At 43.9% G+C, this 16,903-nt stretch overlaps 2 protein-coding genes across 4 annotated transcripts in view; one reads left to right on the top strand and one right to left on the bottom strand.

The window, feature by feature from the left end:
• LOC147024671 (uncharacterized) overlaps positions 1–16,903 on the bottom strand; it is an 89,714-nt gene that overhangs the window by 70,105 nt on the left and 2,706 nt on the right. Inside the window, exon 2 of the mRNA XM_085884802.1 lies at positions 11,175–11,254. The gene's annotated coding sequence lies outside the window, so the exon portion shown is untranslated. The remainder of the gene's footprint in view (positions 1–11,174; positions 11,255–16,903) is intronic.
• LOC147024676 (uncharacterized) overlaps positions 9,793–16,903 on the top strand; it is an 80,765-nt gene continuing 73,654 nt past the window's right edge. For all 3 annotated transcript variants that reach the window (XM_085884804.1, XM_085884805.1, XM_085884803.1), the window contains exons 1-2: positions 9,793–10,471; positions 15,205–15,259. In XM_085884804.1, the coding sequence (XP_085740930.1) occupies positions 9,860–10,471; positions 15,205–15,259 (667 nt within the window). In that variant the 5' untranslated portion in view covers positions 9,793–9,859. The remainder of the gene's footprint in view (positions 10,472–15,204; positions 15,260–16,903) is intronic.

Consider the following 16,903-nt stretch of genomic DNA (forward strand, 5'->3'; position numbering starts at 1 on the left):
CACTTCCGTCCCTCCAATCATTAAGCGCGGGGCGATTTGGCCCCGCTTCCAGGCGCGTCGGAGTAGAATCGATATATGCAAATTCGAGGATCAGGGGAGGTTCACGCCCACTTTTCCTCCGTCCAATGGGCGAGCGTGGCTCCGCCCCCGAGCCCATCCTGATCCGGAAATTTGCATATGGGTTCTCCTGCCGCACTATAAAGCGCCGAGCACGGGGCGAATTCAGTCAGTTTCTGTTTCGGGCTTGGGCGAGTTGGAGAGGTGTGGCGGCGGCGAAGAGTGGCAGCAGCAACCAAGACGGGTCTGGAGGAGAGTCGGAGTCTGTCGGGGTTCGGAGCCTGTCGGGGAGCTGCAGAGAGGGGAAGCCGGGAACGCGGTCGAGGTCACAGTGGAGTCGCTCGTCGCGGGACCCAAGCAGGCCAGCTGTCCTCTTTCCCCAGAGCATCAACAACCCCCGCTGTTTCCCCCCGCACTGAGATAGTGCGAAAAGGGGGCCCCGTTCCCACCCCATTCCAAGCAGTGCCAATGAAACCCGCGGAGGAGCGCGGAGTCGGGGCACCGCCACGACATTTGCGGCTCATCACAAGACGGGTAGGCTCCACGCGGTCTCGCGCCCCAGGCCCCGTCTGCCCCCTTGTAGTTGAGGGTGGCCCTTTTCTTTTGCTTTTGAGTATATGTGTTGTCGGCGACATCTGTAAAGTAAAACTGTGTAAGTGTTGCCGTGTGCTCGCGTAGTCGGTAGTAGATCTGCATTGTGTTTCTTTTGTTGCAATTGCTTTTGGTGCATAATTGTTGTAATTGTATATGTGTGCTTTCCGTTTGCCGCGGAATAAATGTGCCTCATGTTGAACTGTTTTTCCCGTTTCGCTTCGTCTTTTCTTTAATTGAATCTCCATCTTACTTCACGTAAAGGGTTGGTAGTGGGCTAAATACGCCCGATAATTAATCGGAACCGTCGAGGTCGACGATATAACACCGCTCGGTTATCCCGATAGTACGGAACGGGTCGCTTCAGTGGCCCGTGTCCGGGGTCGACCTGCGGAGAGGTGCGATCGCCCGGTCTAACCTCCGTGTGGGTACTTAGGTAGGTCGAATTTGGTGAACAACCCTATCCCACGCGGGGGGCCGGTTGGCACGATCGTGGTGAGGCCGAAAGGCCCACCCGTGACTAGTTCCCGGCGTTAGTCCGAGAGGGTCACGACAGAATTGTCCGTCCGGTGGGCGACGTGCCGCGATTCGAGTTACGTGGCCACTCGCACGCCGGCGGGCGCGAATTCGCAACTATATATTGTTGTGGTTGACGAAATTCGCAAACCACCATTCAGGTCCCTTCGGTGAGATATCTCTGTTAGTATATGTGTAGTTAGGCCCAAACCCGTTGTTTAGAGGGAATAAATGTCATTCATTCGGGCTGCGACCCCTCTAGATAGCCGTTTTTCTTTTACTATCTTTATTTTGGACCAGCCGCCATTACTACCACCACCAACCACGTCTCAACAGCCATCACACAACAACCACCAACCGCAACGCCGCTTCACAACAACAGCCACAACCTTTACCGTCACAACTCGCCCTCGCAACCATCGCATCACCACCATTCCCGCGCCGCTTGTGGGCACTGATACTGGACTCGTGCAGGGCGCGCACCGAGCAGCGGGTGCAGAGGCACAGCCTTTCCGAAGAAAACGGATCAAAAACGACTCACGCCCACTTCTGTTCCGTCCTATCGGCAAGCGTGGGGCGATTTGGCCCCGCCTCCAGGTGCGTCGGAGTGTGGTCGCTATATGCAAATTCATGGATCAAAAAGCATTCACGCCCACTTTTCCTCGGTCCAATGGGGAGCCAGCCAGAGGTGAAGGGTCAAAGGTAAAGGGTCGAAGGCGAAGGAGCGAGGCCCCGGGGGCTATAAAGGGCCGCGTTCGCTCGCAGTCGAGTGGGGAGTCAAGGGCAGTTCGGAGTTGAGCTGAGAAGAAGAAGTAGTAGGAGTCAGTCAAGTGCAGTTCGGAGTTGAGTTGGGAAGAGCCAGTCAAGAGAGGAGTCGGAGAAGGCAGTTGGACGGAGCTGTGGAGAGTTGGAGAGGTGGCGGCGGCGAAGGCAGTCGAGGGGGTGCTCGTGTCAGAGTCGGGGAGCTGCGGAGAGGAGAGGCCGGCAACGCGACCGAGGTCGTGGTGGAGACGCTCGTCGCGGGACCCGAGCCAGGGAGATATCCTCCTTCCCCCGAGCATCAACAACCCCCTCCTGTTTCCCCCCGCGCTGAGATAGTGCGAGAAGGGGGCCCCGTTCCCACCCCATTCCAGACACTGTCCGCGAGGCCCGCGGAGTCGGGGCGCCACCGCCATTTTGCGGCTCATCATCAGACGGGTAGGCCCGACGCGGTCTCGGCCCCAGGCCCGTCTGGCCCCATCATCCTTGAGGGTGGTCCTTTTCTTTTGCTTTGAGTATATGTGTTGTCGGCGCCGTCTGTGAAGTAAAACTGTATAAGTGTTGCCGTGTGCTCGGTAGTCGGTGGTATATCTGCATTGTGTTTTGCTTTTACATTTGCTTTTTGTGTGTTATTGTGTGTTTCTTCTTCTTTTACATTTGCTTTTGGTGTAATTGTATATGTGTGCTTTCCGTTCATCGCGAAATAAATGTGCTTTATGTTGAACTGTTTTTCCCGTTTCCCTTCGTCTTTTCTCAAATTGAATCTCCATCTTACTTCACGTGAAGGGTTGGTCGTGGGCTAAAACGCCCGATAATTAATCGAACCGTCCAGGTTGACGATAACACCGCTCGGTTATCCCGATAGTACGGAACGGGTCGCTTAAAGTGGCCCGTGTCCGAAGTCGACCTGCGGCGAGGTGCGATCGCCCGGTCTACCCTCCGTGTGGGTACTTAGGTAGGTCGAATTTGGCGAGCAACCCTATCCCACGCGGGGGGCCGATTGGCACGATCGTGGTGAGGCCGAAAGGCCCACCCGTGACTAGTTCCCGGCGTTAGTCCGAGAGGGTCACGACGGGATTGTCCGTCCGGTGGGCGACGTGCCGCGATTCGAGTTACGTGGCCGTTCGCACGCCGGCGGGCGCGAATCCGCAACAATATATATATATATATATATATATATATATATATATATATATATATATAGATATATATATATATATATATATATATATATATATATATATATATATATGAAATATGTACAAGTATTTGTATTTTATAAGATTTAAAAAAAGTTGAAGTTTCTTTTACTGTTGTATCTTGTTCTGATAACTTTTTTTGTACGTCCCTCATGTGTAGAGTTTCATTGAAGAGCTGTATGTGTACATGAAAGTGTCAGAAAGAAAAGGGGATAGGAGGTTATGGTGTGTCCAGAAAGAAGTATAAATGGAACTTGGTTTAAGGGGGGTCATGTTACCTCTATTTATACCGCTGGTGAATTTCATTGCAACCTTTGGACCTTCCCAGTTCCCTATTTACAACCAAATTGCCTCAATATATTTTATTCATTGTTTTACTCATGACTTCACCCTCTGGGGCTTTTGTCAACAGCTGCTGGCTTTCATCTTCATTTCACATTAAAAGTCTTCTATCCTCAAAATAGCATTAAACAACACAATTTCCAGGACCTTATTATGGTCATAAAATGTACTTCACTTATCTCTCTATACTTTAAATTCGGAGAGCTCCTCGTAACTATTTTATCAGTTACTTGTTTCATACCTCACTCACTTCAAAAGGGTGTGTGTCCCTCTCTTCTACCCTCCTGCTTTCTCTAATGGAATTTCAGTGTATGTAGGATGTCATTGTCTTCCAGGGTTTTTTGTATATACTTATCATAGTTATTTCATAATACATGCTCCACATAAGCATATGGAATAATTGTATTACAGGCAGGGTCAAGTTTGTTCTGGTAAAGATCCCTTCCTCTTCCATTCCAAATGCTCGTTTCTAAGGCCACATTCCCCCACCTCTGTGTTGCATGTGGCTTTTCCACATTGTAATCTGCCATTGCATTTTCCTTTAAAATTAAAGTGAATTAACAGTTTCCATGTGAGGAAGGTTTTGAGATCCTTCCATGGTTCAGACACTCTGAGAGGGTGGGGGAAATTCCTCTCCCTTCCCCCCCCCCCAGGAGAATGGCCAATGGGCACACCATGACTGGCTCTAATTCCTGCCCTGGGACTTAATAAATCAGGTCATGGTCTTGTCTTCCGGTGGCCATCTCTTGCAGAGACTCACCCTGCTCAAAGCAGCCTCATTTGGAGCTGTCTACCTCTTGAAGCTGTCTCTTCCATGTGACCACCACCTCTCTGCGCCCAGGTTTAATTCACGCAGCATTCTCATCCTGCAGCTCTTGGTGCTGTTACCAACTGTTAGTGATCCACTGTAGTGTGTTGTTGTGACAAAGCTGGGAGATCATGAGACAGACAAAGTACCTCAAGGCTGCACACCACAATGTCTCAATAACAAAATCAAGCATGAACAAGGTCCACTTGCCCCTTCCCCCACCCACCCCCCCCCCAAGTTATTTTGTGTCCCATTTTCTCCCTCTTTCTGTCCTGTCCTCTCTGTGTGAGTGAGAGAGAGAGAGAGAGAGAGAGAGAGAGAGAGAGAGAGAGAGAGAGAGAGAGAGAGAGAGAGAGAGAGAGAGAGAGAGAGAGAGAGAGAGAGAGAGAGAGAGAGAGAGAGAGAGAGAGAGAGAGAGAGAGAGAGAGAAAGAGAGAGAGAGAGAAAGAGAAAGAAAGAGAGAGAGAGAGACAGACAGAGGGAGAGAGAGAGACAGAGACAGAGACAGAGACAGAGACAGAGACAGAGACAGAGACAGAGACAGAGACAGAGACAGAGACAGAGACAGAGACAGAGACAGAGACAGAGACAGAGACAGAGACAGAGACAGAGAGAGAGAGAGAGAGAGAGAGAGAGAGAGAGAGAGAGAGAGAGAGAGAGAGAGAGAGGCCTTAAGATTAATTATATAATTCCATTGTTGACATGGTCGATGTGTGTGTTAATAATTATTAATTCTTTTTTTGTTTGTTTGATTCTGCTTGTTTCTCCAGTTGTGTTCTTTTCTCTTCACCCCCGCCCCTATCTATTTCTTGTGTATAAATCCTTTGTTAATGACAACCTGTTTCTGGTCACTCAGGAAATGGGGGCTCTGCAGCACATTCGTAAATTTGGCACATAAACCCGTAAGCGGGAAATTGGGAAGCAGCACGATAAGGTGCCAATTGTTCAAACCAAATTTCCCTTCGGCATTGCTCGGCCAAATTTCAGAGGGCAGCTTTGGAACAGCACGTGTTTTTGAAATCACCAGCCGGCAGCGAATTACGGGTTGGACTGGATGCCATCTCGTCCCCGACAACATTGGTGGTCTAAATCCAGTGACCTTAAGAATAATATTATATATATATATATATATATATATATATATATATATATATATATATATATATATATATATATATATATATATATATATATATATAAACACATTTGCCAACTTCCCATCAAAAGTAAGATCTTTGACTCTTTGGTTAATCAACAATTTATGGGTCACCTGGAAAATGATCTTCGAACTGATTGCAGTAAGGCTTTTGACATTCTCTGTCTCCTGGTGATGTTTTATCCCTCATGATTGAGGACATTAATCAGGCTTTGGATTTTCATGGAGAAGCCAGGATTGTTATTCTTCACATTTCTAAGGCCTTCGATATGCTGTGGCACAGAGGTCTTGTTCATAAGCTTGAGCAAATGGTTGTCATTATCTCTGCACTTCTTATCAATCACCAATTTGAGTGGTGCATGAGGGACCCCCCTCCCCCCCCCTCCACATAGCATCAAGGTGTTCCTCAATGATTTGTTTTGGACTCTGTTTTTTTTTTGTGTATAAATGACCCTGCCAGACTGCATTCTTTCACAGCTCGGCATTTATGTGGATGATTCTACACTGGAAACAAATTATACAGGCACCGTTTCTGCTTCATCTCGTGCCCAAGCCAGTACCATTCTTCCTCAAGATTTCGAGAATGTGAAAAACTGGGGGAAGGATTAGCTTGTATCCTTCAACATGAACATGACTCACTTGATGTCCAGATTCCAAACAAGATCTCCATGATTTCAACGTTGACAATGGGTTCTTCTTCGTTGCAGGAACACTCTGATTTACATCTGCCCCAATCTCAATGGAATAATTATGTTTTTGGTCTCGCATAATGTCCTTCCAAACAAATTGGCTGTCTATACCGTGCATGATGATACTTCCCTCCGGTAACACTCTTACAGTATATCCATATTAGGCTACTATAAGCCTCGAATGCAATATTGTTCCCATGCCTGGCCTGGTTTACCTGCTTGTCTCCTCTATGTCCACGACAGGATCCAGCAGCTTGCTTTCAATCTGACAGGACATGACATGACTTAGCATCATCGTTGGAACCTCTTTCTATTGCCATTCTGTAGCTATGTTAAATCTCTTCTTCAGATGTCACGGAAGATGCTCTGAGGGTCTCTCTTCTCTTGTTCCCCCCTGAGCCTATCTTCAGACGTTCCTCACTTTGAGCAGCTCCTTCAAGAAAAAAAACAACCCTTTACAATGAAGGAATATTATTCTGGTACTTGTTGAGTTTGTGATCATACATTTGTCCCAAGAAAAAGAACTATTTTTAAAATGTGTTCCCAGGAAGGACTCCAACTTTGTATCACACTTTCAATTGAATATGTCTGGGGATCCACCTTCCATTCATCACTCATGCTCGCTGAGGTCAAATTATTCTGGCCAGTCTGGAGACTTGCCCAGCCATTAACTCATGCACGAGCGAAAGATTTTGCAGCTTGATGAGGATCTACGTGACGTGACCGGTAAAATGCACAGGTGATGGAGTGTCGCTTTTGTTGCTTCTCATCTTATGAAGGACAATTCACTGAAATCGAATAAACTGTTAACAGTTGCAGAACGTGTCTTGAGAAAAAGTAATCAGACATGCTGAAGGTTACTTGATGAAGAAACTTGGTTTTATCGAGATATTAAAGGGGTTTAATCTTTTCAAAGATATAATCGCTCCTTTCACACCGTGAGTTGCATCGGGCTGCCGAAGCAGTTTCATTTGGCGAAGGAGTCGCCACTCCGATGACGCTGTTTGAAGATGTAGATATCAAAGGATAGAAGATCGACAAATTGACAGTGATGTGGAAGAAAACCACGGACAAGGAATATATTCAAACAACATCAGTGTGGACAAGGCTAGAGGTTGACACTTGAAGTATTGGTAGTGATAATAGAAAATCTCAACCATCGGTTTTGGTAACAGAGTGGCAATGTGTTGATGTTTTGAAGGACTGGCGGTAAGAGCACGATAAGACAGACTCAGGGAGGTGATTCCATCAGAGAAGATTATAAAAGAAAGTTTAACCAGTGAGGCGAGGAAAAGCTTTAGAGTAATGAAAAGTGACATCATAGTAAAACATGGACGAATGTACACAAACTGAGGGGCTGGGGTGGATTGCAGAAAAGCAAGAGGGGCATAACTAGAAGAAAAGTGATTGAGGACAGCAAGGTTACCAACGTGTCATCGGTGAAAAAGACAAGCCCCTGTGAATCAGCATCCTGCTGGGAGATACTGATAAGTCCGAGGGTCATGGACTCCATTGCCTCTGGAAAGAAGGGGTGTGCTGTGATTCAGCAGCACCAGTTCACAGAAGGGAGCCATATAAAACATCATTGAGGAGAAACACATTTTGAGCCTGCAAAGTAACTGCTGAAATCTATCTGTCCGGACATCTTTGTTCTTTGTTCCTTTCAAACTTCTTTCGACTTTTTCACATTTCTCTTCATTCTAATTCTTGCTTTTTCTTTTCCTTTTATTCATTTTCCTCTCTTTTATCTCAGTTTTACTCTTAATTCTCTCTTTCTTTCTCCATCTGTCTTGGTGGAAGTGAATTCCTTCAATATATATATATATAGATTTTTTTGAATAAGTCTCACTTGGCTGCGCCTGGATGAGTTTGAAGGCAGATGAGTAGCAGCTGAAACCCGAATCCTATCCAGGTTCCTCCTGATGATTCCATCTGTCTTTGCATATTCGGGTTCTTTTTGATGATTCAATGCAGTGTTTGGTCTTTTCATTTGATTGTACATCTTAACTAACTGAAAATGGCAAAGTTAAGGACTTGCCTCTCCACTGAGATGCAAAACTAGTGCTGGTGAAAAAAAGGAAAATATTCTCCAAAGCCCAGGGGGAAATAATTTGATGAATGTTATTTGATGGTTTTTTTTTTTTTTACATTTTTCCCACCTGGAGAAATTGCTCATCATTGATTGACAATTATTGTGCACATTTCTAACAACAACAAAAAACACTCAAAAGCTAAAATTATTAGGTTCCATGTAACATGAAAAAACTGTTGCATTTCCTGAAATGTTCTTCCTCTCCTACCACCTAACGTCAGCAGCCATCTGCTTTCATTCCACTCCATGCAGAGTTAAATAAATAATTCCTTACACAATCATGCAGACTTGAACATCTCACTACTATCAAATGCTACAGTACAGATTGCACTTTTTGTTCTTTTTTAATAAGCTACACTTGTGTATTCTTCCACTTCATTTTACTTTGAAAATAGATCGCTTATGGGCAACAGTCATTGTTCATGGAAGTATGACTTTTATTTGTGAAATCGAAGATTCGCAAGTATATTGGTTGATCTGGTCTATGATTCTCTCTGTCTGTCTATCTGTCTGTCTATCTGTCTGTCTGTCTTCCATTCATGTCATCCAGACAGACATTGAGTCTGTCTGTGTCTGTCAATCGCCTACACGTCACAATTATAAACCGATCTTCACAAAACTCCACCACTTGGTAGAGTTTGTCATAAGCAAGAAGCCCATAGCTCACTGAATTCAACCACCAATTATTTTTGAGGTCAACTTTGACCAAAAGGTCAACATCGGCCCAAAGTCAACAACTTGGGTGGTATTTCTAAAATCCTCAATTTTCATCCAATTTATTTGAAATTTGAAGAGGATTTATATGTCAGGTCACTGATTTCAACAAGCCAATTATTTTTGAGGTCAACATGGACCAAAAGGTCAACATAGTCCAAAGGTCAGCAACCTTGGTCTTTTTTTAAAATCCTCAATTTTCCTCTAATTGACTTGAAATTTAAAGAGGATTTGCATATCAGGATACTGAATTCAACCACAAATTATTTTTGGGTTAACATCAGCCAAAAGGTCAACATCGGCCGAATTTATAAAATTGACACTTTCATCCAATGGACTTTAAATTTGAATAGGAGTTGCATATTTAGTCATTGAATTCAACCACCAATTATTTTTGAGGTTAACCTGGCCAAAAGGTCAACATAGGCCAAAAGGTCAACAACGTAGGTGCAATTTCTAAAATCCTCAATTTTCATCTGATTCACTTTAAATTTGAAGAGGATTTGTATATTTGATCATTGAATTTAAACACCAATTATTTTTAAGGTCAACTTTGTTTTAGGGATTTCACAAATATAATGCTCTGCATGGCATCTTTCTTGTTTATTTATATATGAGTAACAATTGTAAAAGTTTCATGTCCTTGCCTCAACTGATGAAATGTTAAAAAAAAAAGAAAAAAACAAGATGAATCTGCTAATCTATCCCAAAAGCTGTGAAATAACAGAAAGTAAACCATCTTCAGCTGTAAAGGATAAAAGTTTTTTTGTTGCTGGTTTGCAAACTGCCACATTGATGCAATTGCCTTAAGCAGAGTTCCGTCTATGTCACCAGAAACTTGAGAGGCTTCGGTGCATTTCACTCGCTTAAGCTCACTCGGTGCCTGCCCCTGGCAGCTGAGGCTGTTGTGCAATTCGCAGTCGTGTCTTGCAACGCATGCTGGAGCAGAACAACAACTCTTCTCCGAAGCTCGTCAAACTCAGTCCTGCTTTCGAACGACAACATTTCTTCTCTCACTATACTACACCTTTCATCATGGATACCCTAATGGATGAAGTCTTGTCTAATTTCCCCAGCATTTCTTGGCCAGTGGAATGGACGCACTTCTCTGCATCTCCTGAGCGGCTGGTCTTGGCTGCTGGCGGACTTCCCATTGGTGTGTCTGTCGTCCTTGGCGTTGTTGTAGCTATCGTAATGGCCCGTCTCTTTCGATCACAAACTCCACCTAAAGCTGATCGTGCGGCAGACGAAGTTTCTCGTGCCGGAGTTCATCGCATGGAGCAGTTTGGAGAAACTTGTGCAACGGGTGACAGGTCAATAAGTGGACACCACGATCTTGAACTGGACAACAGTACCTTGGACAAAATCCAGGAGCGTTTTAACCTTGTGCTGCAAAGGCAGGAAGCAATGGCACACACAGATATACTTGAACAATCCCCTGCAGAATGTCACAGCTACACACCTACTGGCCAGATTCAAGACACAGAAGAGGATACAGCAGTGGAGCAAGAGGAGCACATGATAATTGATGATGATCATGAAGAAAGCGTGAGTTGTTCTTCCACCTGCCTCTGCAGCTTGCACTGTATTGCATTTTGCTGACTATCGTGTCAATGAATGTAAGGAAGCACTTTGTGTTCAGTGAAATCGTGCAGGGTTATAATTAAACAAACCATCTCATTTTAGTTAAATGTGCTGCTTTAGATAGAACGGCTATTTAATCACAGCATTTGACGTTGAAGCACGCCCATACGCCCATCCGCTCACCCTACCCCCAACCCTCTCCCCCATCGCCATCAGAAATGCCAAGGCAAGCGAATGAGTGTTGCACTAATTGGCATGGAAATGTGGCTTTGTCCTTTATCGTGCTGGCAGGTTGCAGAAGCAAACACGTGTTTCTGTTGAACTTGCTTTAAGCAGAAGTGCATGGACAAGCAAGCACTGTGTGGCCTAATTTTGGTTGGGCTGACACGGTGTTATCTATTCCAGCAACTGGGCTCAGCTTTTGCCCTCTGAGAGTGTTCTCAATGTGAAGCCTCAACTCACCAGTGGGTCCAGCGAGAAGCAATGCTGCTTTCATGACACTACATTCTCACGCCATGATATTTATGCTGTACGAGTGCTTGGTCCTGAAGCCTCTTCACAAAGCAAAGAGTTCTGTGGTCTTGTTTCATTCAATTGGCTAGTAAAACCTTAGGTAATGCTGTTTGTTATATGCAGATAAGAATGAAAAAATGAGTACTATTAATACCATGCAGTATGTATTCATTCTTCTCCTCTCTCGTTCTCTCCTTCTCTCCTCTCTCCTTCTCTCCTCTCTCCTCTCTCTCTCTGCAATACATAGTGATTGAAGCTGATGATAGATCAAAAATACGAACAAAAATGTGACGCAACACATCAATACAATGGTTGTTCAGACCGAAAGCTCAAAATATTCATTACAAATGCTACAGTAACTACAATTAACCATAAATAGTGAGTGTGGTTTGCAAGGATGAGATCTGGCAGGCAGATTTAATGGTATCTTGTTTTTCTTTGCAATCAAGAGGACATTGAACATCGGCTTTATGGTATCAGGGTGGTCTCATGATAAAAATATGCACATCTTTGAAAAATTCTCATCGAGGGCCATATATGTAGTACTTATGCATGGTGGGGGCTGAATTATTGAGGTGGTTGGCTTCAGATCCTAGTGTCCTGAGTTCAAAACCTCAGCCTGGCCAAAATAACACTGAAAGCGTCGACTCAGCCCGTCACTCTTTTGAGAGGGCTAACAGGATGGCCAAGTGGTACGCTCACTTGATTCTAAGCTGCGTAGGCTGCGTTTGAATCCTGACACAGCTATAAACTGTCATCCTGGTGTTTCACAGGCAGGGTGATTCATCAATGTGTGTCATCCCTCAGATGGACATTGAACTGGGTGCCTCGTCTGCCAAAATTATTGGTGGACGTTAAAGATCCCACTGTGTCCTTCACAAAGAGTAGGCGAGCTATCGCTGACACCATGAACAAATTCTAAATTCCTGCCCTAATCCACAGAGGGCATTACATCGGTGGCACAGCTGTGCCCTCAGCCATCGATGCTACCATGCAGCCTTGAGCTGCATGTGACATCATTTTGAGGTCAGAAAATGAGTACCAGCTCGCTCGGGGTAAGACATCTACTGTTGTTGATCTGGGGATAACAGATCCCCCACCCCCTCCCCCAAACACCTACCCAAGTGGTGGAAGCCAAGGAAAGAGGAGCCTTCAAGTCACCTCTGACTTTGTTTGACATTTTACCTTAAGTTACATAGACCTTGTGAAAAATGGTGGAATTACACCCCTCCTCGACCCGCCCCTTCCACCACCCCCAACATTTCTTGCATGTTCCATGGATTCCTTTTCTTTCAGCAGTAGATATGTTAAGTAACATTTGACTTCAAATCGTGATGCAAAGGTCCCCTTTGGCATGGAAGTTCGTTAGGGTCATAGAAACAAATTTATCCAAAGACACACGTCATATCTCAAAATCCAAGACGGCCGCCGTTGACCATTTTGGAAAACATGGCCCAGTCATAGCTCATGAACCGTTTGTCATCGAAACTATTAAATGATACATGTTTTCTAACTAACTTGAGGTCACTGAACTCATTTCCGGTGACAATTTTGCTTTCTGATGGATTTAAAGGTCAAATCATAGACAAAAATACATAAATGTTACATTTTTTCTAAAATGTATGAGAAAAAAAAATTGTGAGAACGAGACATGACTTAACATGTCTACTATATGATGGTTAGGTCAGACCCAACTCAGAAATGGTTTTCTCATGCTGAATTTAACTACACATGAGTTAGTCACATAATGTATCTATGTTATGTGACCTTTAATTTTAAATTTTTACTTTCAGATTCAAAGTGACTAATCCAAATGAGTTCCGATAACTGTGAAAGCACGCCTGCCATGATGGACTGGAGCCTATGTTTTATATGTCAATCAGACGAGACTCATAATCCAACTTCGGATCCCTCATCATCTGTTAAATTGAGAAACAATCCTGAAAGGCTTTCAGCCACTTACAGACAGGTTGTGAACAATATCCAGGAACTCAATGAATTAGGTGAGCTGCCTGATTTTGTATTCGTAGAGAATACTGGTGACAGTGATACTCAGAATATAGTGCAGCTGATGATGTCTAATCATGTAGTGTGGCACAAAGCTTGCAGGAATGCTGTCGACAATCAGAAAGTGCAGAGAGCCAGGAATAAGCATCAAGGACAAGCGTCATTTAGCCTGGTAAAAACTTGCAGCCAGGTCAGTCACACAGACATCACCCTCTACATCGTTGAGCGAACCAGTTGACACTCCGTGTCTCTTTTGTGATGAAGTAGGCAACAAGAAAGAGCTTAGAAAAGCTGCTACACTTGGCTTGGATAAAAAAAAAATCAATGACTGTGCTCAGCTGTTGGGTGACAAACGCCTGTTGTCTAAACTGTCCGCTGGTGACTTGATCGCTATCAATGCCGTCTATCATCATGCGTGCCTGACTCGGCTGTATACAAAAGTGGAGACGGTCAGATGTGACATCACTGATAGTCATAACACGCAGGTGATGCGAGCACATGTTCTCAAAGAGTTACTTGACTTTATTGAAGATAAATGTGGTTCAGGGGAGTCGCCAGCAATGGCTCACTTGACGACCTTTTATGATAAGCATATTGCTGCTCTCGGCTTTCCCTCCATCAAATGCAATACAACACGCCTTAGAGAGGACATTGAGCGCATGATTCCTGACATCAAGGCAGTAAAGATTAACCGTTGCTAGTCTCTTGTTTTCGACGATGACCTATCCAAAGCTATAGTTGATATGAAAGACAATACATCAACTGAAGTCTCCACCCTGCACAAAGCAGCCAAGATCCTCCGTCGAGAATATCTTCAAATGCGGCAACCTTTTACGGGTTCCTTCTCAACCTCATCTGAAGCTGAATCAATCCCAACCACTCTGCGTTCATTCCTGTACATGCTTCTTGAAGGACCATCTATCGATCAGCCATCTCCTGGATCTAAGAAGTCCAAGGTTGCAACATCAATTGGGCAGCAGATCATCTTCAACTCAGTTGCATGCAGATCCAAGAAACGTGACAGTGTTCCACGTCACAACAGAGATAGGGAAACACCAGCTTCGCTATAAATGGCTCTGAAAGTGCATCTTAAAACTGGCCGTGAATCTCTAATCGATGATTTGCATCAGCGAGGGTTGTGCATCTCGTATGACCGTTTGAGAGTGCTTAGTACAGATATTGCCAATTCAGTCATTGGTCACTGGGAGCAGGTTGGTGTGGTGGTCCCCCCTCAGGCAGTTAAACACGTTTTCACCACAGGCGGTTTTGACAACATTGACCATAATCCATCCTCTACGAAGGCAACATCAGCCCTCCATGGAACATGCATCAGCATTCACCAGCACTTCTCGTCAGACACAAGTTGCGAATCTTGATGAGATCCTCAATCCAGATGAGATGGGGAAGAAGACAGTGCAGTCCATTTGCAAGTGTAAGACTCAATGTAAAGCTCCTTGTAAGTGCTGCGTGCAGAGACAGCGCTGTATGCTTCTCTGCAGCTGTCAAGGTTCGTGCGCCCACACTGGCGGGATGTACCAGGACAAGAGAGGAGAAGAGGAAGAACTTGTGTAATTACGACATTGTGCGATGGATAATCTAATTACCTCAAATTTTCTGTATGTGAAAAACAATAAAATTTGTTATAATTTGTATTCGTTTTTGGATTTCACCTTTAAATGCATATGAAATGCATAGCTGATGCTGGAAATGAATTCAGCGACCTCAATTTAGCTAGAAAACATGTCATAATCGTTTCTATGACAAACGGTTCATGAGCTATGACTGGGCCATGTTTTCCAAAATGGTCGACGGCGGCCATCTTGGATTTTGAGATATGACGTGTCTTTGGATAAATTTGTTTCTATGACCCTAAGGAACTTCCATGCCAAAGGGGACATTTGCATCATGATTTGAAGTCAACACCCTATTTTGTGCACTTAACATGTCCACTACAGCTCAATATTCTGATCAAATTTACCTCCAAATCCCCTTTCCCTTTTCTCTACACTTTTCCCCAACTTCCCCCCACTATACCTCTTTTCCAGGCTTTTTTTTTTATTTTCATAAAATTAAACCCATACCCCCTTCCCCTCACCTTTGTGTGCATCATAATTGTGGATGACCCCCTTTTTAAACTATTGTTACTAATCTGAATAAATATCCCGTTGTTTGAACAGGAAGAAGCTGAATATATCAATAATGAAGAAGGTGGTTCATCCTATCCCGAAGAAGGTGCGATTTCATTTATTTAATTATAATAGCATTCAAATTTTAAAACAACAAATAACCATTTTACTTTTTTCACAACAGCAATAATACCAGGATCTTCATTGGCATACCTATTATACAGAAATAAATGGATTATTTTGTTTGTGTATAATACCCCTTGCATTGTGTAATAACGGTAGTAGACGTAACTATGGAAACAGTAAAAAGTTGTAGAGTGCTGGAGTGCTGGGTGTTTCCTATTTGGTATTTGGTTGTAGACAGTGGCAAGCCCTGCCTTTTATGAGGAAAAAATCATGTGCCTCTCCCTAGAGTTTCTCAAAGGCATTTATTAAGAGTCAACAACAACATTATCTGTGGAGAACAGAATGGGCAGGGAAGTTCCTCCCTCCCTGATGGTCCATTCATGAGCCCGCTGGGTTTTTATCAACAATCCCATGGCGACTTGGTCATCCTCTTGAGATTAGTGAAGCTTGCAGAAACTTTGCATCAAAATCCTGAATACAGCGACCTTCAGCGAGATTTAAACTAACTACCTTGAGAATGCTAGTTGATGTCTTCATCACCAGGGACCCACAGTATGAGCATATGCCTATTTGCTTGTTATGTGCTTGCTGCATTGCACTTAAAGTAAACAAAGAAGAACAGTCGATGCCTATGAGGCACCTTCAAAAAAGGTGGACATTAGCTATGTGGCCGGTATTAAGCAGGTATTCAGAACAGTGTAAGACATGCCAACCTCAATTTTCCTCAATCTCATTCTTCCTTCCAGTGCTTAAAGTTGGCTGTTCACCACCATCTCAGATCATCCCCCATCGACAACCATTAACTTTTCTACCCTCATTAACCCTCCCCAAGTTTCCATTTTTCCTTCCTGAGAGTTGTGGTATATCCATCTTGTTCACCCCATGTGTCCTCCCCGAGCCTTCATTCTTCCCCACATCCCTTATTCCTCAAAATCTCCCTCAAACTGCTGTTGGTGTTTCCACCCCTTTCTTTCTGCTGTTCCTTTTGTTCTGTTACGTCCTGATCTGTACTATCTTCGACGTCTTCCACAAACCTCGACATTGTATGCAAAAAAATAATCTTTTCTTATCTTTCAGAATATAAGTGTACAATAATAAGTAAGAAACTACATGTTTTTTTAAAATAATATTGTTACAGCTTTGCGGTCTTCAAAAACTATCACATGGCCTGGTGGGTGTGGGACGAAAAGATCTCCACGTCCACCGGATTAATTTCACGTGAATTATTAACTCTGAACCCAACGACAATGGCAGAAAGCCGACAAGATGGCCAATTGAAGCTTGCCAGTGATCTGCGGTGGAGGAGCTGAAGTGTGGGCCCGATCTGCCCATCAAGTGGGTTTATAATCCAATTCTCCAAGCACAATGGTTCACACTCCCGATCAATACACAAGTTCTTATCAAAATAGGGATTTTTAATGGAGATATATTTATGTTGATAAAAGGCAAAAGGTTGATGAAAGAAAAACAACAAAAAAAACCCACTGATTATTTATTATAGATTCATGATTCCACGTAAAGACAGACTTGATTTTTCCGATTGCAAGAAGTGTTGTTATATCCCAAAGAGTTCATGGGAATCCCATGTAAGTGCTTTTGGTTTCATATGACAATTATTACTTGC

Source organism: Eptatretus burgeri, chromosome 6 (assembly GCF_056783735.1).
Source record: "Eptatretus burgeri isolate ZD-2024b chromosome 6, Ebu_testis_v1, whole genome shotgun sequence".
In the NCBI taxonomy this organism is placed as follows: domain Eukaryota; kingdom Metazoa; phylum Chordata; class Myxini; order Myxiniformes; family Myxinidae; genus Eptatretus; species Eptatretus burgeri.